At 36.1% G+C, this 26940-nt stretch overlaps 1 protein-coding gene across 2 annotated transcripts in view; it reads right to left on the reverse strand.

The window, feature by feature from the left end:
• Positions 1 to 26940, reverse strand: part of PRKD1 (protein kinase D1) — a gene marked incomplete at its 3' end in the record, with an annotated part of 322889 nt that overhangs the window by 14684 nt on the left and 281265 nt on the right. For both annotated transcript variants that reach the window (XM_080708236.1, XM_080708235.1), the window contains 3 exons: positions 7265 to 7426; positions 6471 to 6569; positions 4561 to 4828 (listed from right to left, as the gene is read on the reverse strand). In XM_080708236.1, coding sequence (XP_080564362.1) covers positions 4561 to 4828; positions 6471 to 6569; positions 7265 to 7426 — 529 coding nt within the window. The remainder of the gene's footprint in view (positions 1 to 4560; positions 4829 to 6470; positions 6570 to 7264; positions 7427 to 26940) is intronic.

The raw sequence follows: 26940 nt of genomic DNA on the forward strand, positions 1-26940 counted from the left end.
AAATGCTGTGCACATCTATGTCCCTATCATGATGTGATTACAATGCATCAATAAGTGTGTATTAATTTTTTTCTCTTCATTACTACTTATACTACTGAATACTGAATGCAGTATATATGCTTGCTTCACCAACACTAAACTAATTCCACTCAAAGTGTGGCCCATAGATCCGTGACCATATATCTCCTGTTTGTTACTGGTCTATGATAATTGGTTTATAAATATTTTATGCATATTCGTATATACTATTGACCAATAAACATAGAAAGTGAGACTAAGCTTTGGGAATCTTTAGAACTATATTACATTGCTGACACATTGTTATTATCCTTCATAAAGTACTAGTTCACATCCTGACAAAAGCAAAGCTGGTCTTTTACTTTTGTAAAGTAAAGGAGACAGTTTGAAAAGAATCACATTTTAAAAATGTGATTCTCTTCCATTAAAGACGGCGAATATTTTTATTTTTGTTTTCCCAACCTCATTGTTCTCCTCCTTCTGATTAATCTAAGTATGTTAAATTATTGTACTGGCCACCTCTGTAACTTAGAACAGTACCTGGTACATAATATGGGAGAAATACATAGCTAAATATAGAGTTATGGTAAATATTGATAATATATGTAACATTCATTCCAAAGTCTTAGCTTTTGACTAAATCATATATCAAATGATACCTTTAGACATACATAACTGCACCCATTCATGAAGGATTAACCCTCATATTAACTCTGCAAGGTAGAGCTCTTAGAGTTCTCTTCACCTCTTCTTTGTCTTCCTTAGGCCCAATATTTGTGGAAGTTTCATTATTTACAATCTTTTGTATAATTGAGACACACTTGGTTTAAAGGTATTGAGAAATTAAAATTAATTAGTATTATGTGGGAAGATTTATAGATAATTACCATTAATGGATCAACTCTAGGTAATAACCCAGATCCTCTATATTCTATTAGCTAGAAGCCCAAATCTTGACAATTATGTTCACTCAATGGAGAACTTAAATGTTACAGAGATTCTCTTTTCTGACATTTCTTTAATTACTCAAATTCATGACACATGCCTTAGTTGCTTCTGTATTATCTTTTTGTATTGCTCTGAATTTTATATATTTTCCTTTTTCTTCTTGACAAAAGGTGCCTGTGCTTTCTTTTCCATTCTTATTATTTTCACGGCAATCTGTATTGAAATATATCTGACATTCTGAACAAAGAACATGTCCTGATATTATATATCTGATAAAAAGCTGATGTAGATGCAAAAAGATGTTAGGAATAAGAGAAAATTTTAAATTTTTTCTACATTTGAATATCAGGGACTTAATTCAAAGTTTTTTTTTTTTTTTTTTAAGAGCACTATCAACTGTCAGGTCTTCCAGGGGGACTGAGCCCTAAAGCAGAATTTTTGAAAGGTTGGTTCATGAACCTACATTCCCAGGGCAGGATGTCAGTTTATAGGTATAGACCCAAGTAATCTTCATTTTAAACTAGGTCCTCTTATTAACTATGGGTATGCTTAGTTAAAAAGTGATCTAGAGCTAGACTATAACAGGCATAAAATGAGACACAAAAGAGACTTTTTGGCAAAATTGTTAGGAATTCTATGTCTTAAAGTATTCCTGTTATGACTTCTAGCTAGTTTTACCTTTCCTTATTTCCATCTCTTCACCCCTGGCACCTACTTCTTTAGTGAATACTGATTTACTATTGCAATTTTCTGATTTTTAAAGGTAATATCTGGGATTCACCCTTATTATGTGCCAGATATGGCAAACATGGAGTATACCTATTATAATGTATATAATCAGGAATTTTGTGTTATCAATGTGATAGTGGGACAGAGCTTGGGCTAGTAGCTACTTTTATATCATATTATCTGACAGTACAATATACCTTAGATCTTTTTCCTCAATTGAGCATGAATCTGTTCTTACAACAACAGCAGGTAGAGAGCTTATTTGTCATTCAAAGCTTCAATCACCAAATTGTACAACTCCTATGTCTCAAAGGCAAGAATAAGCCAGAAGGAGGCACTAAGGAGAAAACCCAGTTTTTTATTAAATATACACAAAGTCCTTTAGAAAATGGAAAATTTTTTCTTTCACCTGAGCTGGTCTCCATATCATTTTGTGTGTGAGGAAGCTGTTAGTGCCTAGACATTTTACAGCTAATTAAAATGTGTATACTACCTAAACAAATACAAATGCCTTCTGAATTATCCTGTATAACTGCCTTTTACTAAAATACTATATATCTTCCTTTCCATTCTTCAGTAGCCTGGCACAAATTACATCTCCTCGAAAAATATAGTTCTGACTAGTCAAGTCCTCACTAATTTTCGCTCTGAACCTGGAGACTCTGACTTTATACTAGATGACAATTCAAAAAAACACATTAACATTTTTCCAAATTCATGTAACTCAGCATTCCAACTAGTTTTGAAGTTCTTTGAAGCACATTTTATAATCTGTTCTTTACTTTCATATTACTTACGAGGTATATGTAAATTGTAATTTCCCCACAAGTGTGTCTTGAGTCATTGTAACCTATGCTCCAGGTCTCTGTTCCAGTGATAACAATGGGAAAGTGTTTCCTTGGTTTCAAGGATATTACAGATTTGTATTTTGAAGATAGGATTGAGTTATTTTACTGGCTTTCTGGATCAAAGTCATCAAGCATAAGAGTTAACTATATTTAAAGGTAACATTTTCTAGCAAGACTACTCATCACAAAGATATTAGATAATGCTTTCCTTTCTGTCTTCTGGAAAGGAAAAAATAATTATACTTCATTTTAATCTTTGCTGAATTATTCTTTTTTTTTTTTTTTGGTGGTACTGGGGTTCCTGGAAGCCCTTCTACCTTCGGGCTACACTCCCAGACCTATTTTTACATTTTTTTATTTGAAAACAGGGTCTCCTAAACCAGCGCGCGCGGCTGGCTTCGAACCTGCGCGATCCTCCTGTTTCTGCTTCCCAAGCGCGGGGATTACAAGCGTGCGCCACCACACCCGGCTGAATTATTCTAAATAGTTAATTGTTTCCTTGTCATACATGATAGCTCTTTTGTAGGGCATAGATTCCTGTAAGATACATCTACCTAGCTATGATTTACAGCTAATTAGAAGATGTTCAAGGTCATTGCTAATGGTAACTTAAAGCTCTGATAGTAGATAGCTCTTGCCATGTAATACTAACAGGATCTAAGAACTCAATCTACCTTAGGTAGTTTATATATATTCTTTATCCATTTCTATACCAACACATGAAATAACAGGCATCAAGTAAGAAAGGGCTACTTATGAATGTATTAGTCTTTTTAAGTGATAAAAGTATGATCAAGTAGAAGAAACTTAGAACTAGTCTTTGCCCAGAAACTACAAGGAAGCAGGGCCAGTAGTGAAAGGACTAGTGTTCAGACTCTCTGGTATGTGCCTGCCACTGGTGAGCTCTGTGATTCCATCTAGAGCATTGCTTCTTTTGCTTGTTTCTTTACTTGAAATACATGTATCATAGTAAAACCTACTATATGGAATTTTTATGAGAATTTAAGCAAACTCCATAGTATATTTACTGAGGAACTCCTTTAAAAAATACTGAAAATAGCCTGGCGTGGTGGTGCACACGTGTAATCCCCAACCTTGGGAGGCAGAGGCAGTAGGATCACGCAGGTTCGAAGCTAGCCGCGCTGGCTTAGGAGACCCTGTTTCCAAATAAAATAAAATATATAAAAATAGGTCTGGGAGTGTAGCCCGGAGAAGGGTTTCCAGGAATCTCAGTACCACCAAAAAATAAAAATAAAAAATATTGAAAAAATCCTTTTCTTTAAAGCTATCTTCTTTAAAGAGGATGGAAATATTTATAAGAAGAATATAATTCCAAATAATGCAATATTGCCAAGATAATCAATTCCAAAGATACACAGATACACAAAAAAATCATATGGATCATAGATACATATGGAAATGAAACATAACTATGTTCTGATACAAATAAAAAAACCATTTTCAAAGGATATAGCTAAATAAAATAGATTGCTTTAATGCTATTCAAAAGAATTTAGTAGACAAAGACTTTGGCACAGTACTCTAAATAATACGGAAGATAATTAAAATATCAATGTCATAAAATTCTTGTGTTAATACTTTAAAAGTACTTAATAAGAAACCAGGTACATAGTAAGTAAACCCTTGCTAAAGATTCATTATCATTATGTCAATATTTCTTTATACTGTATTTATAGTCTAAAGATACATACATACATACATATATATAGACTATTTATAATATAAAGAAACATATCATAATATGATATATTTTCTGGTTGTTCACTTTACCTCCTAATACATAGTTACCAATGTATTTAAATACATATACATATATACACACACATTTAACTAAAAAAACATTTTTGGTTTCCCTTTACTTCCTCATCCTTCCTAATCAATTTTTGCTTCTACCACTGTGCTCAATTATCATCTATCAATGTAATAATTAACAATTAAATGAACAGCATAACACTTAAGAAGTAAATAATTATTCACTTTGAATGGAAGATACTACCTTCGTGAGAGATTTCCTTCCAGGGGTTTGGCGGATACATGAACGCTGCATTCTGGATTTGGTCATGTATGTCTTCATCTTCGTTAAACGGGAATGTGCCACTTAAGCTCACGTAGATGAGTACGCCAACAGACCACATGTCTAGAGAGCGATTGTAGCCCTTGTTTCTTAAAACCTCAGGTGCCAGGTAAGCTGGTGTCCCCACCACGGACCTCCGGAAAGACTTCTCTCCAATGATCCGGGCAAAGCCAAAATCACAAAGCTTCACCTGTTGACAATGGAAGTTTGCAGAAATGATGAGTTCACAATTATGGGTGTGCATTAGCTAAAGTCTGATGGTGACTGTGTACTTCACACAGAATGGTATAGATTTCTCATGATAGAAGAAATAGCTATTTTCTACATACTGAAAATGCCAGACAGTGTGCTTTCTACACCAATACAAAGTATCCTTCCTTTCTTTCTTCCTTCTCTCTCTCTTTCATTCCTCCCTTCCTCCCTTCCTTCTCCCTTTCCCTCTCTCCCTCCCTTTCTACCTTCCGTTCTTTCTTTGTCTAAGGACTGGTACTCAGGAGTGCTATACCACTGAGCTACACGCTCAGGTCTTTGGATTATTATTATTATTATTATTATTATTATTATTTTTGTGTGTGTGTGTGTGTGTGGTACTGGGGTTCCCGGAAACCCTTCTATCTCTGGGCTATACTCCCAGGCCTATTTTATAGTTTTATTTGGAAACAGGGTCTCTTAAGCCAGCGAGGCTGGCTTTGAACCTGCACGATCCTCCTGTCTTCGCTTCCCAGGCACGGGGATTACAAGCGTGCACCACCACACCCGGCTATTGCTTATTTTTTTGCGGGTCTGGGGATGGAACCCAAGGGCATTCGACCTCCGAGCTACACCCCCTGCCCTGTTTTATATTCTTTATTTTGAAACAGGGTCTCACTAAGTTGCAGAGGGCCTAAGTAGCTGAGACTGTCTGTGAACTGCATGATCCTCTGGTCTCAGCTTCCCAAATGCTGGGATTACAAGTGTGCTCCAGCACGCCTGGATTTTTTTTTTTTAAATTATTTTGAAACAAGGTCTTTCTAAATTGCCCAGGCTGGCTTCAGACTTGTGTTTCCAAGTACTGGGATTATAGGCATGCCCAACCCAAAGTGTTTTGATTCATAAAAATATCATCTCAACAGTCTTCCTTCTTTTCCCCCAAAGTCAGAATATACATATGAAAACAAGTATATTTAGAAGTGGGTAATAGTGTCCACAAGGCAGGAAAACCTTATGCAAATCATGGGAGTGATGGACTTAATTCAACGTCTTACTATAAGTAAAGGGTGAAGGGTAACAAGAGATATAAGTAATGTCAACCACAGTAGTTTTCAAAATTAGCTCTGCATTGGTACATAAACAGGACCTGATGGTGTTAGATAGTGTTAGACAGTAAGGCAAGAAAGCCACCTCGGTCTGGTCATTTCGGATCTATGATTCCCTAGGGAGAGATCCAGCTTTTTTCCATCTTATGTTGAGGAAAGGAAGAATTTTTGGGCTTTGAGAACAACATGAAGTTTAATGCTTTGTCCAACTTAGAGAGCTGGTAGCATCCTGGGGACCCTCAAGCATCCTCACCCTCAAGGTCAATGCTTTGAACACTGGGCTGGGCCCGCCAGTTCTGGAGAAGCCAGGAAACAGTAAGAAGGTAACTGGTGTGACTTATTAATGCAGGCTGACCTGAAACGCCTGTGATAAAGCCAGAGTATCAAATGGATGAAAGGAGGTGTCAAATGGATAAAAATACACATGGAAAATATGAAACAAATAAGAGTTTTGAGGGGGGAAATGGTGACGGGATGTGCCTGGGAGGCAGCGATGCTGTCAGCTGGCACTTTGCTGAGAGAAGCTTTTATACTCGCCTGAGGGAACGGATCGGCTGACGCTAGCAACACGTTTTCTGGCTTGAGGTCACAGTGAACGATATTTTTAAAATGAAGATGCCGCAAAGCCACAAGTATCTATAAAGAAGAATATAACTCAAATAATTCCATTTCGGTCTATAATTTCAAGATATTTTCTACCAGAACATAAGTTTATAAGGCTAAGAGAAAGCCCACATTGACCAGTGAAGTTTATGTTCACCACAATGAAATGAGCTAGACTAACATAACAGGTTGCTAAAGAAACTTGAGCAGAAGAAGCTGCCATATTATGGCAGTTATATGGCAACCAACATAGGTGTAGACAAAGGAGTTCAATATGTCCTAGGGATAGAACATATTGAATTACAAATATTACATTAAATATTTTCAATTCTACCTTGAGCTATACCTCTATATCTTTTTATTTATTTTGAAACTCGAGCCACACCTCTAGCCCTTTTTATTTATTTTGCTAAGTTACCACACACTGGCCTTGAACCTGTGATTCTCCTGTCTCAGCCTCCGAGAGGAGCACGGGTATGTGCCACCAGGCCAAGCTTCCAGGCACTTTCTAAACTTTTATTACATGGGCATGCTTACATGCCACTAATTTGATATACTAGACTCTGAATACCATAGATAAAAATCAAGTAATACGATAAGCCCTGCAGCCTTTTCTAGTGCAGTTTAGACTGGAGGTAGAGACTAAACAACAAGGCTAGAAAGCTGTAGTTAAACAGTTATAACATTTGATATTAAATATTTTTTTCTATCTCTAATTGATTTCTTACCTGAGTAATTAAAAACTTCGTTATGTGTTCTGGCAACCTGCCCTTTTCACTTGACAAGATCATCTCCAGCATGTCTCCATGGAGCTTTTCCATAACAACAAACACTCTTTCAGGCGTCTCAAACATACACTCCAAATTTACAACACCAGGGTGATGAAGGTTCTATTAAAGATAAATAAAGCACTTGAAGAAAATGAGTTTTTTGATACTGTTTGGCAAGCTCACTGATTATACAAAACTGTTCAAGCTTAAAGCTATGGAGAAACCCACACTTAAGATTTTTTAACACCTCTAAATTCCACATGTGCTGCCTTATATTTTTGAAATTCTAATGTCTCCAAAAAATACATCTTTACTTTCTATGCATAGTGAAATTATTTCTATGCTAAAAATCCAAGTCCTAGCACAGTGCATTGCTAATTAGGTTTTAATTAGAATACCATATTGAGAAATCTGAGATTTCTTAGGATCAACTCCAATATTAAGCATACCATCCTAAAAAGGCATACTAGGCCATCTCTACATAATTGGCAAAATTTTAATGTGGGAAAGATGAAAACCACACATGTGCTGCATCTAACTGAATCACAGAAGAATCTTAGTCATGGCCCTTTGGAATGTTCTCTTCCTGGAGGCTGAGATTGCTTGTCACAGAAGTTTTTGCACAGGGTAAAGATCATCATGAACATAGTAAAAAAAGTTATGATGGAGCCATTGCTTTGTTCATGACACTATACAACATACTAGTCCTGCATGGTCCTTACACATTTAATTAATATTTACACGATAAACTTCTTGCTAGTAAGGGCAGGCTGTATTTTGCTTGGCATGTTAACTGTTAAATATGTCAACTAAAATTACTTTTAGTGCTATTGAATCCCTTGTAATGATGCTTAAATCTGGCTAACTCATCTACAAAAGCCTTTGGTCATTTGACCTTTATTTGTTATTTTTCTGTGCACAACAGCAACAATAACAAATTCCTAAGATTATGAAGGCAATTATGAATTCTACTTATATTGCAATAAGAAACAATGAAAATCATCATGTACAAAGATAACCTACCCCCCAAAATACCCAGGAACTAACATAAATATGCAAATAGCTGAACAAAGAAAATAAATATTTTAATTTTTTCATTTGGAAAAAGCTCATTGAGTGATAAAATTGTACATAAAATAAAATTTCTAATACTTGCAACTCAAAATGTCTCCCTAGTCAGCAGCCTCACATCAGCCTATCCACTGGATAGGGCCAGCCCAAAGCTGGTAGTATCTCTCACATGATAACGTGTCATGGGGCATTCTTTCACCCTTTTGGCTATTTAGACATCTGATGAATCTTTTTGACTCTGATATCTTGGGGCCTGCTTACTCAGCATGGTGTGGTCAAGGAATGGAAAGTTTATTAACATGGTCTGAGCAGAACTAATAGCCTTTCACCTTTCAGGGTAGTCATAGTTCTTTAAACTGTTCCTATGTTAACTGATAAAATCTGACTACTTCTGGGAAACCAGGCCTCCAAAGTTGTTCTCTCCTGGTCAAGCTTAAGTATTGGGAGCGCGGTGGAGATTGACAAAGCTTACAGTGTCACAAATTTTATTTTATTTGTTTAACTTACAGACATAGTAGGAGCTTTAAAGATCAAATGAGAGAATTCTGCTGAAGTTCTGGTTCTCCTGGGACAAGTCCACTAGGAGATGTGTTAAGTGTACTGTCCAGTATCTACTTAACTAATTGTTTTCCTATTTAATCTAACTTTAAGCACTTAGGCAGCCTCCTGGGGAGTCTGACTTCTTCAAATGGCAGAGCCTTGTGTGAGAATGGGGAGCAGAGACAATGAATAAGGAGCAGAACAAGAGAAACTGGCAGCAAAGACCAGGATCTCCCATGGGCCCGCAGAGGGCTCTAGGGAGGGCTGAGGGGGAAGACAGAAGTGCTTCAACAGGTTAGCCTGCTGCTTCTACTGATCTTGTTATAGACTTTGAAGGTTGGAGGAGACAGGAGAACCAGAAGATGGCTTCGGAGCTCTCCTAACCTCAATTATCTGAATACATAAGCAGCATCAATTGTGGCTTCTATCTCTACTCTTCTGAGAACATAGTTCTTAGAGGTACTAAAGTCCTTCACTCAACATGTCCTTTTTTCCTTTTCTCCACACCACAGCATGTCTAGAGCAGCCCATACGCAGATGGTAACATTTTATACATGTTTCCTAATTGGAGTAGTCCCAGAATAGTTTAAGCCAAACGTATGGAACAGATTGAGACCATTCACTGCCATGTAGTTTTGGATATGTTCATTGTAAACTCTGAAAAACTCCACAAATACCTTCTAATAGCATCTTCATTAAAAGGACAAGGGAGAATTGTGCTATTTTCCAATACAGAACTTGGAGTATGGTAAATATTTGATTTAAAGAGAAACAATATATTCAATGAAAGCATCTGACTAAACTGGTAAAAGTTTCAGAAAAGTTAAATTCATATATTCATTTCACTTGGCCTTTACTCTTTTATACAATCTCTTTGCTTTATAGGTCTCCCGAAGAATACACTGACAGCTCAACATCTTTCCAAATAGCGAAATGAGTTTTTTTTTTTCCTGAGTGGGTGATATGTAATAATTGGTATTTTAAGAGTGTTAAAATATGGTTGATACAAAGCTATCCCAGATGCGTCCTCACAAGCAACATTTCTTGTTTGTTCCTTTTGTCTTGTTTTTGCATTGAACCAAATGGCCAAAATTTTTACATCTGACAATAACAAAAGAAAATAAAACAAAAAAAAATCATGTCTTATCCATCCAAACTCCCTATGATGAAAAGCATTTCTTTAGGCTAGAGAAAATAGTGTTTGAAAAATGAACATAGGAAGAAAAAATTAAGCTATTCTTTTTCTAATTTCATGCTTGTTATTCTTAATACCATTAGGACAACTTTGAGATAAGCTTCACGAAGGTGACTTGATCACCTTTAGTTTTTCATATAAAATATGAAATAGTTTTTTAAACTTTTCTCCTTAATGTCCAAAGTAATTGAATTTAAAATGGCATGAAAATTGCAACATCACCTAGGCATAGTAATGTGCAAAAAATTTTTTTGCTAGCTTCTCAGGCTTACTTCAGGAATTCAGATAATAAATTTCATAGCAGAGCAAGATTCTACAGGGCTCTTTGGCCATCTGTTTGTTGCATTTAAGTAATTTAATTTTCAGGAAATGAAACATTTGGTCAAGGATAGGAAAGAGGAGTATGCATTCACACACAACAGATTGATGACATATCCATGGGGTGAATGTAAGTTGTTTCAGAGTCTGGGAGGAAATATCATCCAGGGATCCAGAAAAATTTTTCCTGACTAAAATTGCCTAGAAAATCCTATGTAATAAATGAAAAGTTGTCACTAAAAACACAGGCTTTTATAAATTTAATACTATTTTATTTAAAATATAATGAAATAATGGCTAATATTTTATTTTCTGTAGACATTTTAGTTATACTTTTTGTGCTCATGTTAAACAATGTTTGTTTGTTTGTTTGTTTGTTTGTTTGTGGTACTACGGATGGAACCCAGGGGCATTCTACCTCTGAGCTACACCACCAACCCTATTGTTTAGTCTTTTTTAATTTTTTGAAACAGCTTCTCACTGAGTTGCAAAGGACCTCACTGAGTAGCTAAGGCTGTCCATGAACAATGACCTTCATCCTCTGTTCTCTGCCTCCAGAATTCTGGGATTAGAAGTGTGCACCACCACGCCCAGCAAACAATGTTTTTAATATTGACATATAAGTACTTATATCCTTTAATACTAATAGTAGTGTCTTATTATAAATTTGGAGTCGAGAAATTCTTACATATATTTAATGTTTTAAGTTAAAGTTCAGAGTCTTTCACTTTTCACCTTCAGGTTTGTTCTTCTTAAATATATAAGAGGTTAAGAGAGAATTAGACTAAATAGACCTTTTCAATATGTTTTTAGGAGTGAAAGTTTTAATATGAGAATTTTTAATTACTTTTCTATAAGAGGACAAAATGGTATAGCTCACATTGTGAGACAAGAAAAACTAAACTTAAAAAAGATGAGTCTGGGATCTCAAATTTTTTTTTTTTTTTTTTTTTTTTTTTTTTTGTGTGTGTGTGTGTGTGTGTGGTACTGGGGTTCCTGGAAGCCCTTCTACCTCCTGGCTACACTCCCAGACCTATTTTATATTTTTAATTTATTTGGAAACAGGGTCTCTTAAGCCAGTGATGCTGAATACGAACCTGCATGAGCCTCTTGTCTCCGCCTCCCAAACGCAGGGGTTACAAGCATGCGCCACCATGCCCAGCTCAATTTTTAAAAATATACTTTTATTGGTACATTATAGTTTCGCACCATAATATAAATCATGTTGATAGTGACATAAATGCACACAGCACTGGTTGGGATTTCCTTTGGCTCCCTACCCACCCCTTCTTCCTCATACAAGGTACTAAACTGACATTGACATTTGACATATGTATACAAAGCTGATGCAGCAGTTTCTTCATTAATCTTTACTCTTCTCCCTCTCCTTCCCCTATACCACCTCACTGGCTCCATAGGTTTCCCCTCCATTATCTGGAGTGCCTCTGGTATCCCAATCACTCCCTAGCTTCCACATAATAGAGAAAATGTATGGCACTTCACTTTCTGTGACTGGCTAATCTCACTTAATATAATGTTCTTCAGGTCCATCAGTTTTCCTGAAAATGACATAATTTTGTTTTTCTGAATAGAAATTCTGAGTAGAATTCCACTGTGCAGATATTCCATAATTTTGTAATCCATTCATCTGCTGATGGACACTTATGTTGGTTCATAATTTGACTATTGTGAATTGTGCTGCTAAGAATATGGATATACATATATTATAGTAGTTCTCTGATTTTAACCTCTTAGGGAAAATACCCAGGAGTGACACAGCTGGCTGGATCGTATGGTGGGTACATTTACAGTTTTCTGAGACGCTCTACACTGATCTCCATAACGGCTGCACTAATTTGCAATATAATCAACAATCTAGAAAATGTCCAATCTCCCCACATCCTCGACAACATTTATTGTTTTTTGACTTCTTGATGATTTACACTCTGATCTGGATTAGATGTAATCTCAGTGTAGTTTTAATCTGCATCTCCCTGTTTGCTAGTGATGTTGAACTTTTTTAATATATTTATTGGCTATTTCCATCTCTTCTTTTTTGAAGTGTCTATTGGGTTCAATTGCCCATGTCTTGATTGAGTTTTTTTTTTTTTTAGTGTAAAGTTTTTTTTAAGTTCTTTGTATATTATATATATTAGTCCACTATCAAAAGGATAAATAACAGAGCTCTCCCATTCCATAGGCTTTCTATTGAGGTATTTAATTCATTTATTGACTCCTTCATTTTTCTCAAAGCCTCTTTTTGGTTCTTATTTAGGGCCTCAATTTCTCCCTTCATATGTTCTTTCATTTCCTATATTCCTTTTCTGATTTAATTTCTGAGGCCCTTAATATCAAAATTGAGAATTCTTCTGGCAATTTCTATACCTCTGTATTGGTGATCTCTCTTGTTGTTGAGTTGTGAGAGCTTATTGTTTCCTTGCTGTTATTCATTCTCATGTTTTCAGAATTCTTAGGTTTCTAATTCTGTTGTCTTGGCATCTTTTTCCTCTTTGTGTGTGAGTCTTATTTGTATTTGTTATTTATTTATTCATTTATTTATTTATTTATTTATTTTAGTGGTACTGGGGTTCCTGGAAACCTTTCTACCTCCAGGTGACACTCCCAGACCTATTTTATACTTTTATTTGGAAACAGGATCTCTTAAGCCAGCGAGGCTGGCTTTGAATCTGCACAATCCTCTTGTCTCCCTCTCCCAAATGTGGGGATTACAAGCATGCACCACCACGCCTGGCTGTTATTCCTTTATAATAAAGTCAATGCTGGTGGTAAATTTTGGTCTCTACAAATCTGTTTCATATAATCAAACTCTTTTGGTTTTATTCCCCAGAGCCTCTTAAACAAGATACAATTTTAGTTCAGGAAAATGTAGGTTCTGATTGGCTGCAGACTATCATGCTTTCCAGGCCCAAACTCTGTAGGTATCTTCCACTTAAATGTCCCTAGGGGCTGTCTGATAATTCAGGTTTTATCTGAGTCTGACTGTAGCCCCTACCATGCCCACAGGGATGATTTGCAAACTCACAGATTCCATGTGTCTATTCATTGCCATGCTAATCCCTGTGTTCATGAAGGGCAATCTCCTGCAGGGACAGTTTTTTAACTCAAAGTCTTGATGGGTGTCCCTTGAATCTTTGCAGGAAGAGATGAGTTTATTTGCAGGCACAGGATTTTGCTGCATGGTTTGGCTGAGCAATCTGGAGAGTCTTGAGGTATTTGAGGATGGAGAGAAGAGTGCAAAATGCTTTTGATGATGGTCTGTAGTCTGGCTTCACAAGGTCCTGCTGCATTTTTGCTGAAGTTGGTCTCTGATCACTGTGGTTCAGGGCAGCTGCCAGCCCCAGAGCAGATTCACCAAGATGGCCCAACCTCCACTCTCCACTCTCCACTCATAGGTGAGACACTGGAAGCTCTCTACAGTTTTCTGCTCTCTCTTCTGCCTCTAATTCTACCGTGGTTTTACTATCATTCTTCTTTTGAATTCTGGCTGCTTTTCTTCCCTTACCAAGAAGCAGTGTTCTTGCTGGTTGAGTTCTGAATGTCAGAACACCTGATACATGTTGTCTCCCTTTATTCTAACATTTTTAAATTCTGGGATCTCAATTCTTTTTTTTTTAATTTTTTATTGGTGCATTATATTCATACACATATTGGGGTAAAAAACTTGTGTGTACATACATGTACACATCATTGATTTAACCCCTACCCAATTCCCACCCCATTCCCTTCCCATCCCTCCTACTCTTGCTTGGCTTGGTGGTTGACTTCGATATGTTTAAGTACATTGTGTATTTTAGAGATTTTCCTTCTTCCCCCCTCCTTTCTCCTCCATTACGTTGTCTTGTTTCTAATGTGGAACACAGCCAAATATCCCATTGCATAACAATATAGGTGGGACATGAAGCATCTTCCTCAAAGAATAGTACCAAAGAAATAGCTTTGTTGACTCTTATTTCTGCCAGTTTTCCAAGGTTGAGGAAAGCTTAAGCATGCCATCTTATTCATTTTCTAATTATAGTCTCTCAATTTCTGTTTTATGAAATGGTCCTAGAAATCAGAATCACCTAATGCTTTATGAAAGGGTAATATCCTATAATTTCCTGATGAAAGCTAAAATGTCATCTTGTACAGAACAGATGATTATAAAATACTTGTTAAAAATACCAGCCCAGCCAGGCATGATGGTGAAGGTCTATAATCTCATTACTTGGGAAGCTGAGACAGAAGGATCACAGTTTCTAGGCCAGCCTCAGCAATTTAAATAAGACCCCGCTTCAAAAGAAAGAAAGAAACAAAAAAAGAAAAGAAAAGAAAAGAAAAGAAAGGAAGAAAGAGAAAAGGAGAAAGAAAAAAGAAAGAAAAAGAATAGAAGTAGGATGAGGAAGAGAGAAAAGGAAATAAAAGAAACCCAGTTGGGATAAGTTCTTCTGAATACTGTCTTCCAGGCATGTTCATTTAAATTAAAAAATGTGCAGTAACAAACCTTTGTCTCTCTTCAAACTTATTCTTCTGATGTTTTCTCTGGGTAAATGACCCAGGTCAGAGAGCTGAACGTCATCCTATACATGTAGAGACCAACCAACTGGCCTCTACAAGGAATGGAGCCCACTGCCTTAGTATCCTTCATACGGACTCTTTACCTTCATCCTCAGTTTTTTCTTTTTTTTTTGCCTTGGTTTAAGCCCTTCTGTTTCTTCTAGGGATGTGCCATAGCCTTCTAACTGATCTCTAAGAAATCAGAAAAGCCTGATCTTCAAAAAGCTGCCCCTGTGATTCTTCCAAAGGTGGTGCTGATGGCACTTTAATCTTCAAAATCACAAGGAATCCTCTCTGACTCCAGGATATGGTGTTTCCTCTTAGTAAACATATGAAACTCTTCATCATCAGTTCTTAGTTCTTCCTCCCACTCAATATCTCTCTAACCTCTTCTCCTCTTCCACATAGCTAGCTGCCCTTCCCTGAAGACTCACTAACGCATCTTCATAGCAAGCTGCACCCTGGCTCCTTTCTGTGCTTTCATATATACTGTTCCTTCAGCCTGAACCAGATCGTTGGCATGATGTGAATATTCAGCTGTCAGACTGTGTTCATTGACTCTCATAGTCTGACTCAATGCAGTCTTGCTTCATAACATTTATCAGATTACATTTAGTAATTGATGAAACTATTTCTCTTACCTATAAAGCTACCAACTCTTCAGGACTTATATTTTACCAACTGCATTCCCAGTCTAGTGCCTAGATTAGATGCTCAACATGAAGTTTGCTAAATTTTACTTAAAGATGAAGAATCCCTCTATCTCAACTTTTTTTCCATTAAGTGAATAATATTATTTAATAGTTAAATGACTTTATTTTAGATATGTTAATACATGTCTGATATATTTAGTAATAGTCAATTATACATCAAATATGATAGTGATATCCTCTCTGCAGAGAATATAGCATATTATTCTTTCTATTGTGAATTCATTTGACACTCTTGATAAGAAATCTGGATTCTGGTGGTGGATGGTATGATCATAAGTAATGCTTTTATAACAAATACCAATCATGAGAAAGTGAATATCCATTAATAAAAGTTACAAAGTGATTTTCCTTACTGACACAGACATAATAGTACCCTTAACTTTCCAAGTATAACCCCTCAAACTATACCAGTTTTGGCCACTACTTGGGAAAGATTTGATAGAAAGAAATCCATAATTTTCCTCCTATCTAGGTAATTTGCATTTATTTTATACCTACTTTTTTCTTTTTGGTGGTACTGGGGTTCCTGGAAGCCCTTCTACCTCTGGGCTACACTTTCAGACCTATTTTATGCTTTTTTATTTTTGGAAACAGGGTCTCTTAAGCCAGCACGGCTGGCTTTGCGAACCTGCGTGATCCTCCTGTCTCTGCCTGCCAAGCGCGGGGATTACAGGCGTGCGCCACCACACGAGGCTATACCTACTTCTTAATAGGAGATAATTATTTCAGATCATTCTCAAAGGCACTAGGACACAGTTATCAGCAAGAGATGAGCAAGAAGGCTGCAAGGGGGATGAAGTCAGCATTTTTCTCCTCAATTACCTCCCTCCCATCATGTGACTCCTCCCTTAGCTGATTTGTGAAAGCCTTCCCATAATTTCACTGATTTCCTACGGATAAGAAATGAAGAATTGAGAAGGAGCTGCTCAGCTGATGATACTCACTGTGACTCTCACCCTTACCTAGAAAAGGCTTTTTAACTCCCTTCTTTTCGAGGTTTTGATTTAGCTCAGAACAGGCGTGAGTACGGGAACATTCCAGAGGCCTGTAGCACAATTCCAGGAGCAAGTCCTCTGGAGACAGACTAGCTGAGTTTGCCTTCAGTTCTAGCTCTTCTGGGCTCCTGACTTCCTGTGAGTTATTTAGACTCTATGGTTCTCTCCATTTCTTCATAGTTAAAAAGGAATGATATGGCTAACAGTCAAGATTTATTAGCTGGGTGTGGTGCCGCACACCTGTAATCCTAGTACTTGGGAAGCTGAGACAGGAGGTTCACAGAACATGGCCAACCTCAGCAACTTAGCAAGCATTTTGGCAATGTAGTGAGACCCTGCTTCAAAATAAAAAAATTAAATAAGGCTGGGCTGTACTTAAGAAGCAGAAAGTCCCTGTGTTCAATCTCCAACCACACACACACAAAAGGCTTATTATTAAATATATACAACATACTTGAAATTCTACTTGATACCTGGCAAGAGTTATTTTACTGTTGTTGTTGTTGTTGTTGTTGTTGTTAAGCAAATCTTCTGAATTTTTTAAAAATATCTGGACCAAACATGCTTCTTTAGGTAGATAACTGAAAGTTTCCAGAAAACACAGAAACTATTTCCTTTTCCTTTCACCTGACAGGCTACATCCAGTTAAGTACAAACTGCCACCAAACTTGAAGCTTCTAGCTTGACATCTCCAAACTTTCCCTTCACCATGTATAAATGCTTATTAAAAACAACCCAAATTTACTATCTCAAAGCTCTGTAGGTCAGAAGTTTGGGAATTCAGTGTTTTTTCACTGAGACAGTTTCCCTAGGCAGAAAATCAAGTTGTTGGCAGACTGTTCTCTTATTTGGAGGCTCTGAGGGAGAATCTGCTTCCAAGCTCTATGAGGCTGTTGACAGAATCCAGTTAGGCAGGCTGCAGAGGTGGGATCCCTGTTCCCCTGCCGGCTGTGAATGAAGAGCCTCTCTAAGCCCCTTGATGCTACCTGGATTCCTCATCCTGTTGCTCCTCCATCTTCTACTCAGCTGCCATTGGCTGAGTACTCACACTTCAAAACTCCATGACCTCTCCTTCTGCTACCCCTCTTCAACTTCCAGCTGGAGGAGATTCTCTACATAACGACTCACATAATTAGATTGGACCCACCTGGAGAATACAAGCTAATCTTCCGATTTTTAAGGGCTAACCTTATTTACACCTGTAAAGTTCCTTTATAAAATCTTTTTTGTTTCTGATGATAAAGTATATACATATATATATACATATATACGTATATATACATATATATGTGTGTATATATATATGTATATATATACGTATATATGTATATATATATATATATATATATATATATATATAATTTGTGGTGGACCATTCCGCTTACCACATCATAGAGAAAATCCATTATTTGGTCTGACAAACACATTCCTCATTTCTAGATTAGGATTATGATACCCTTGGCTTTTGGAACCGAGGGAAAGAGCAGAAAACATCTGTAACAAAGATTAGCTATTATTTATTTATAAGTGAAGATATTCCAGTGTACTCAAAAGTATAGCGAAGAGATAAAGTTACAACTTGAAAAGTTGTAAATTTACATCTCTCTACCTGTCACTTAGACTCTAACCTGGCAAAGAAAGTGGGAAGCCGAGATGCAGCGTTTGAAACCCTTGATTGTTGCTTTGTGCCGTTGGAGGAAAGATAGATAGAGAACAGGTACATGCTCTTATCTCAAAATCAGAATAGGACGCAAAAAATAAATCCTTGGGATGATCGGAGTCAAGAAGAAATAGAGAATGAAAGGATAAATGCAGGGACTCCCCTATGAGCCTGCATTTTTACCCAACATTATTGTAATGCAAAGCAAAGGCCCAGAATACAGGAGGCAGGATGTAGCTGAGGCTATTGCTGACCTGGGAGATACTGAACATGGCAAGAAAAAAACACGGCCTGTCACAAAACCAGATAGGAACAAAGAACAAAAACAATGGGAGAGAAAAAGAACTGCGACCCAGTAAAGATGACAAGAATGCAGATGGGGCATGATTTGCTTTGTGCAAAAACCCGTAGTAGAAAGATCAACAGCCCTTTTCCCTCTGCACTACCTAAAGAATTGGGTTAGGAAATTCTATGCTCCTATCTGGGATGGATTCTTCTGGCTCTCCATGATTAGGGGTGGGGCCAGTGTTGCCCCAGATTAAGAGCTACAGAGGGCTGTCAAAGGAACCCTGTGGAGCTCACTATTTACTGTTCTCTACGAACAAGAAAAAGACTGTGGTTCCATATTTTGTGTTAATCTCTCCAGTGCCTGGAGACACTCTAGGTACACTCTACTAGGATAGACATACAGATGATCTCTGTGGGCAGAATTTAGATTTTAGATTAAGTAAATGCAATATTGATGGGGAACACTAAGGGGCCTTTCCACCTTTAGACAGGTAGTAAATACCCAGCAGGACAAGTTGCTATGTATACATGTTGAGGTTGGAGAGACCATAAAAGAATTAGGGCAAGTGGGAATTTTATGATCTGAAAATAGCTCTGGTCTGACTGGTAGAAAGATAGGAATTGGAGAATGGCTATTGGAATATAGGGAGTTAAATAAAGTGATGGCTCCTATTTATACTGTAGTACCTGAGATTATCTAGGAGTATGCATATGTGTGTTTGTGTGTGTGTGTGTGTGTGTGTGTGTGTGTGTGTGTGTGTGTTTACTGGGGAGTGAACCCGTAACATTCTACCTCTGAGCTACACCTTCAGCCCTTTTTATTTTGAAACAGAGGTGTCTCGAATCTGCAACCCTCTGTCTCAGCCTCACAAGTACTGGTATTATAGGTGTGCACCAGTGCACCCAGCTACACTTATATTCACGTGTATATTCATGTGTATCCATAAACGTATCCAGATATTTCTCAAGTCATTTCCCACTTACCAATTTTGGGAATTTTGCTTTGGATTCCAGGGTAGCTGAAAACGCATGGTAAACATAAGGAACTCTTTTTTATTTTTCTTACAAAAGGAGAAATAGCTAAATGCAGAAGTGGGATAAAAATGTGCACAAAATAACACTTATGAAAACCCTCTCATCATCTCTCATGTTGTTTTAGCCTCTCCTGACTTTTCAACATGTAGGAATAGTATAAAATGTGTGATTTTTTTCTACCTATCACACAGGATCTTTCAGGTTAGAGGTAAGAAACATTTTAAAGCGTAGATCAATAAGATGTGAAGACAAACCACAGACTTGCAGAATATATTAACACTCAGTTAAGGAACTGTTTTCTAGAATATACAAAGAAATCCTAAAATTCAACCATAAAAAAAACAAATCGTTGGGTTAAAATATTAACCAAAGACCTTAGCAGACATCTCACCAAGGAAAAGATACAGACTGCAAATCAATGTCTGGAGAGATGCTCTACCTTATATGTAATCATGGAAATACAAATTAAAAATACTTACTGCTGCACATCTATTAGAATTGCCTAAGTGTAAAACATTAATACCACTAGATGCTGATGCAGGCATTGGAGCAACAGGAACTCCCATTCAATGCTGTTGAGAATGTAAAATGGTACAGGCACTATGGAAGACAGTTTTGTAACTTCTCACAAAACTAATCATATTTTTACCATATGATCCAGCAATCACACTCTTTGGTATTGACTCAAAGGAATTAAAAACATTCAGTCCATAGGAAAGCCTGCATATGAATGTTCAAAGCATCCTTACTTAGAATAGCCAAAACTAGGAAGCAACAAAAATGTCCTTCAGTAGATAAATGTATAAACTGTGGTTCATCCAGACAATAGAATATTATTCATCCCTAAAAAGAAATGAGCAATCAAGCCATGAAAAGACATGGAATAAACAAATATTTATTAGTAAGTAAAATAAGACAGTCTGAAAAGGCTACATACTGTGGAATTCCAATTAAATAACATTCTAGACAGGTTAAAACTTTGGAGACAGTAAAAAAAAGTTAGTGGTTGCCTGGGGTTAGGAAAGAAGAGATGATGAACAGGTAAAGCACAGAGTATTTTTAGGGCAGTTAAAATATTCTATATGATACTATTATGATAGATAAATGTAATTATGCACTTATACAAACTCATAAAATATACAAGACAAGGTGAACCTCATGTAACATACAGATCCGGGGTGATTATAATGTGTCAAGTTAGGTTCAGAAAATCTCTGTATCTTTCTCTTAATTTTGCTGTTAATCTAAAACTGCTCTAAAAACTCAATTCTTTAAAACAAAAATCTGCCCAAACAACTGAAAGAATTTTAATGTCTTAAGCTATCATCTGTGCTCTTAGGGCTATGGTAGGCATTAATATTTATATAGGGGTTGAATTTGATACTGTAGTTTTGGGGAGTAGGAGATATGATTTTTATCAAGAAAACTCAAGAAAGATGGTCAAGCAGCAAGGATCTTTTATACACGGTAGTACATACCTGCTAACTCCTGACCAAGGCCAGAACTCTCTGTGGAATTTGGGCAAATGGATATTTGAAAACTAGCAACAAAGGCTACAAAGACAGAAATTAATGACTCACCAACACTTTTTGAAAAATCAGTGTTAATAAACACCCATCAACTGTGTCCTTTTCTTTTCACGCCACTGCTGAATTTGTGTTTAGGGGAAAAGCAAAAGTTAAGATATGACTTGTTAAAATAAAGAGATAAGAAAAAAAAAATTGTTGTACTGAGGAGGGAACCCAGGGGCATTCTACCTCCAAGCTACACCCCCAGCCCTACTTTGTATTCTTTATTTTGAAACAGGGTCTCACTGAGTTGCGGAGGGCCTCAGTAAGTAGCTGAGGCTGGCTGCGAACCAGGATCCCCCTTTCTCAGCCTCCCAAATGCTGGGATTACAAGAGTTCGCCACCACGCCCGTCTGAAAAAAAATTTAATCACCAAGCTATCTTGTTGTATATAAAAACTGAAGTAAATTCAGTGTCTGGATTTTTTTTTTCCCTTACTGGGAATGGAACCAAGGGGCATTCTATCTCTGAACTATACCTCCTGCCTTATTTTTTATTCTTTATTTTTGAAACAAGGTCTCACTGAGTCGCAAAGGGTCTCATTAAGTCGCTGAGGCTTTATGCGAACCCGGATTCTCCTGTCTCAGCCTCCCAAATGCTGGAATTACAAGCATGCACCACCATGCCCGGTTTAGTGTCTGGATTTTTAAAGTTTGATGTCAGATGCATAGATATGGTGTTACATCAGAAAAAAACATTTTTATTTCCTGTTAATATACCTGGCTGAAGACATGATAATGTAAATCCAATTCAGTCCTAGCGTTAGGTTTAAGGTGTAATTGTTAACAAATTATATCACTGTGACCTAGCTTCTATATTTAGACGCCAGCTGCTCTTCAGAAAGCAAAACATTCTATTAAAATGTTAGATTACCTGTATAGACACATAATGCATGATGAAAACTGCAATAAGTAAATGGGTCTCGCGAACAGGATTAGGAGATAGAATACTGTGTGCTGGAAGGTCAAAGTATAACATCTTACATCTGTATAAGGTTCCATGACAGAATGAATTTAACAGGCATATTCTCAAAATTAAGTAAGTTATTTATTATGAGACTCCTCAGAATCTTACACACGTGAAAGGATATGTTCACACCTAAGATATGGATGACTTGGACATAGAACACAGTTTTCAAACTCTTTTTTCTTTTTTTGCAGTACTAGAAATGGAACCCAGGAACATTCTACCTCTGAGCTACACCAGCCCCATTATTTAGTCTTTATTTTGAAACAACGTCTCACTGAGTTGCAGAGGGCCTCACTAAGTAGCTGAGGCTCTCCATGAACATGGATGTTCCTTCTCAGTCTCCCAAATGCTGAAATTACATGTGTGTGTCACCATGCCTGGCCTTGAACTATCTTGAAAATGAAACCTTCCCCCTCTTCTGCCCCTCCTTCCAAAAGGCAGCTCACAAGACCTGTGCTTTTTTAAAAAAATATGTTGTGATATATTGACTTAACATAGAACATTGTTATATGTTACTTAATTTAATGTCTAAAATATTCCTATGAAACAAGTACACTCAATCAGTATGGTTTCCAATCCATAATTAAGAAAATCAGCTTGAAAGAGATTTACTAAAAAATGAAAAAGTTATGATTTGAAACCTGGCCTTTTGACCTGGAGTTCTCATTATAACTGGTTTCTGATTTGATAATATTATCTATATGGAAATTTTTTCTAAATTCTTCTTTTTCTTACAATAGATTCTTTCCTCTTTTTTTCTATATTGGAAATGTATACCACCTAATTTATGGGCTACATTTTCTTGGAATATGCAGAAGACAACAAGATTATGTTACAGGCGTAAAACATACTTTCTTAATGAATACTTTTATGAAGAGTATTTGTGTAGGAAAATACAAAGAAATAAATATTTGAAGAAATAAAATAGACATTTCAGGTGAAACAGAAGTAGAATTAACCTTTTAACACACACTAAAAATAAGATACCTACATTTCATTCTTTTTCTCTAAAAATAATTTATTTGTTCATGATTCTAAAAAACATCAGTTTGTAAGTTTGCAAAATGTTCATTCTCCCACCCACACTTAGCTGTGTTATTCTCTGATTTTCTATAACAAATATCTCCTCTCTACCTACTCCTGATCATCTATAAGATATATATTTAAGCTTACTCCATGAACACAAATTACCATAGCTTTTTTGGACAAAAAAGATGAAAGGTACAGAATATGTTATTTCATTGGTATGTTCTGCAAAGCAATATCCCGATTCTTTCATTTGTGACGATATAATTCATTGAAAAAATATTGACTGAATGTGTCTACAAGGGGCCAGGCACATATTAAGCCATGTGCATCCCCCCACTCTAGGCTTTGAGTTAATATTGTATTCAAAAATATATTCTTATTTTATTGTAAAGAATATTAAAAGGGGGACCAATAAAGTGCTTTCAGGTATAAAACCATATTGCAATGGGTTACAAGTCTATAGGGAAATGGAATATGTTCAAAATCCTCAGCCTAATGGTTCTTTCTACCATCTCTTTGATATCAAAGGCCACAATTTCTCCAATGCTATACTCCCCTTTAAGAGTGCCCTGATTCATTGCTCTGGCTATAGTCATAATTTTGATTTTTTTCTATTTTGGTAAAAAAATAATTAAACAAAATAAAAGCACTTTGTCTCACAGGAGATATCAATGTTATATAAATATAGAATGTGAAAAAACAAAATTCTCCATTCCTTTTCCATTTCATTTTCTCTGTGGGATGTTGGTGAAGGTTTTCCAAGATCTGATTTAATCATTAGAAAATTAATCTTTTTAGATATTTTTAATAGCTGAAGTTAAGACATGTGTGAATTTTATGTCATTTTGTGTTACTTATATTATTTAGGATAGTTCTATTTTCATGATCTGTAAACACTTCATTTTTAAGACATTTCAGAGCGATGCTAATGTTGGTGTTAAACTTATTTCATAAAAATCTCAAGGATCTGAGAATTTATACTGTTATTTGGATTTATGTCAATAAGATAAGAAAAAGGAAAGCAGTTTTATGATTATTATGGATATTACAAAAAGCTGATCTTCTTTCAACTATATCTTAGAACATCTCATAGTTTTTTTTTCGGTGCTGGGATTGAACCCAGGGCTTCACACATAGTAGGCAAACATTCTCCACTGAGATATCCCCCCATCTTAGAACATTTAGAAGATTAAATTCTAAAGTAAATAATATTAGTCTGACATAATTAATGCAATTTAAATAATCAATAAAGGCTTCTTTAGTCAAAACCAATTGTTATTTGCAAGCATTGCAATATTACAATGTATAAAAAGCTTTTGGATAATACTTATGAATATGATTCTAATTTGTATATTTTTATTCGTCCTTTTTCTGAAGTACAACTTTTAATTTTCTGTATAAGAACTAATAAATACTATAGATTCTGTTTATGATGCAATGTATGAGAGAATTTTGAAATTAGAAAAGTCCTGAATATAGAAAACAGGACATAAATATATCAGTTTTATGGGCCACAAATTAAACACATGCACATACAGTAAACTCGTGGTTCCTTTTGCCATGTTGATTTCTACCTCTGTATCATCCTCTGCTCCTGTGTTTTAGATTTTCTACTACTTGACTAATCTCAGCCCTTCACCTACATCCAATTGTTCCTTTTTAAATCTCCTTCATGCTCCACCCCTGGTCTTATCAGATTCTTTATCTACCTCCCTCTCAGAAACTCCATCTTTCTGAACCTGTCCCTCTATTCCCCTAAAGGATTTATAACTCATTCCCAAAGCAAGTTCATCCATCTAGAGAAAGTCACCTGTCATCTCTTAGCAGATCATTCCTGAATATAGCTCTTGAGAGCTGATATTTCATAGGCAAGTCAGCCTCATATTTTCATTCTTAGGACATCTAAGACATCTACTGTGCCACTCTTGCCCAAACCAATCAGCTCAAAACCTGAAACTTAATCCTAGTATCTTTCCCAGCAAGATATTCTAGTGAAATTAGAATAGTATTCAACTCATGATATTTACCCAATAGAAAGTAGCTTAATGAAGGTGGCAAAGAATGATTGGGGACAGTGAGGATAAATGAGGAGAATTTTTGAGTTTTTATGCTATAATATGAAAAATGTCCGACCTCTTCAAATGCTTGAAGGGTATAATTTGCCCTCCAACCCAACTAAATTCTTTTTAGAAAACCACGTCATAATGAAAAATTTCCCATGTGTCTATTATTGTACCTGACAATTGTTGGACTCTAATATTCTGGAAGAGGAGGTAAGGAGGCCGTTTAATGGTTGGATATAGTTTGTTTTTCTATCATACTCCAAAGGCAGCAGCTGATACCATGTTGACAGACTCAGAAGAAGCAATTAAAAGGCATTGAAATCTAGACTCTCAACATTTAGTTGGAAATTGCAGTAACACGCAGAGAAACATAGCCATGGTAATTAAGAAATTCTCTGCTTGTGTCCTGTCTCTGGTGCACATGCTACCTCTGGAGGCTCTTTCTCTGCGCTCTGACTCAGGAGACCACACAAGGGTGGAGGTCGGAAGAACAGAAGCCAAGATGTCACTTATCAAATTTTCAGATATCACTTGAAGCTCAATAGCGCCAAGGTAAGAATGATTTTTAAAATCTATTTTCAGTGCCTGATTTGCAAGTGGTAAGCCATGAATTCATAAATTTATGTCTCTAGATGAGTGTTTATCTTTTTCCTCATGAAAGTAGAGAGAACATTGTGAATAGTTTTCTGTATTATATTGGTTGTCTAAGAGAATGAAACACGATCTTTAGAAATTCTGAGCTTTAGAAAATTTTGCTAATTTTCTATGTAAAAAAGGCATTATTTTTTGGTTGTCTATACACATGAGCTCCTGAAGGGTAGAAATCATATGTTTTTAATTTATTATATAAAATTCAATACATGATAAATAAAACAACATATTTGTTTTTCTAAATAACAATACAAAATATATTGTTTTTCTAGTGATATTTAAATTAAAATTACTTATAAAATTGTGAATGAGAAATTAAGATCAGCTTGCATAAGTAGAAAATTATGGCAGTTATATAAAATGGTATTTATCAGTTGTCTAAATTGTGTATACGAGATAGCTATGTTGATCATATTTAGCAAACAACTGCTTACTTTCCTCTTGGTCTGAAAAAATTATAAAAATAATATAATTTTTTATGTTTAATATAATTTTAAATACCACAAAATAACTTTTATTAGAAAATCTGGATTTAAAAAGGAGTTAGGTAACATGCTCAATACAAAACAGACAGCTTATAGGTAGAGTTTATTAATAAACGATGATCTGATTCTCAGGCATATCTTTCATAACTGATATGCTGGCAATTATATGTCAAATTCATGTAATTATCACAGCATAAAGGAGGGATATTTACCAAGGCAAGGTTATTTGTAAGGTAAATCAAACTGGCCTCAGCATGCTCACTATGAGCAATTGCTGACATATCACCCATTTACTGAATATTAATAAAACATTAAAACCTAGAATTAAATGCATATAAAGGAACAACTACTGTCTTGAATCAGGAAAGGTACGACGCAGCCAGTCGTTTTCTGTTATTTTAAAGTGCTCTTAAATATCTATGCAACAACCATTTGGATAACTTTTTTTTTTTTATTTTGCAGAAGTAAAGGAGGAAACTTTCTAGACCTTGGATGAGAAT

Source organism: Muscardinus avellanarius (assembly GCF_963383645.1).
Source record: "Muscardinus avellanarius genome assembly, chromosome: 12".
Taxonomy (NCBI): Eukaryota; Metazoa; Chordata; class Mammalia; order Rodentia; family Gliridae; genus Muscardinus; species Muscardinus avellanarius.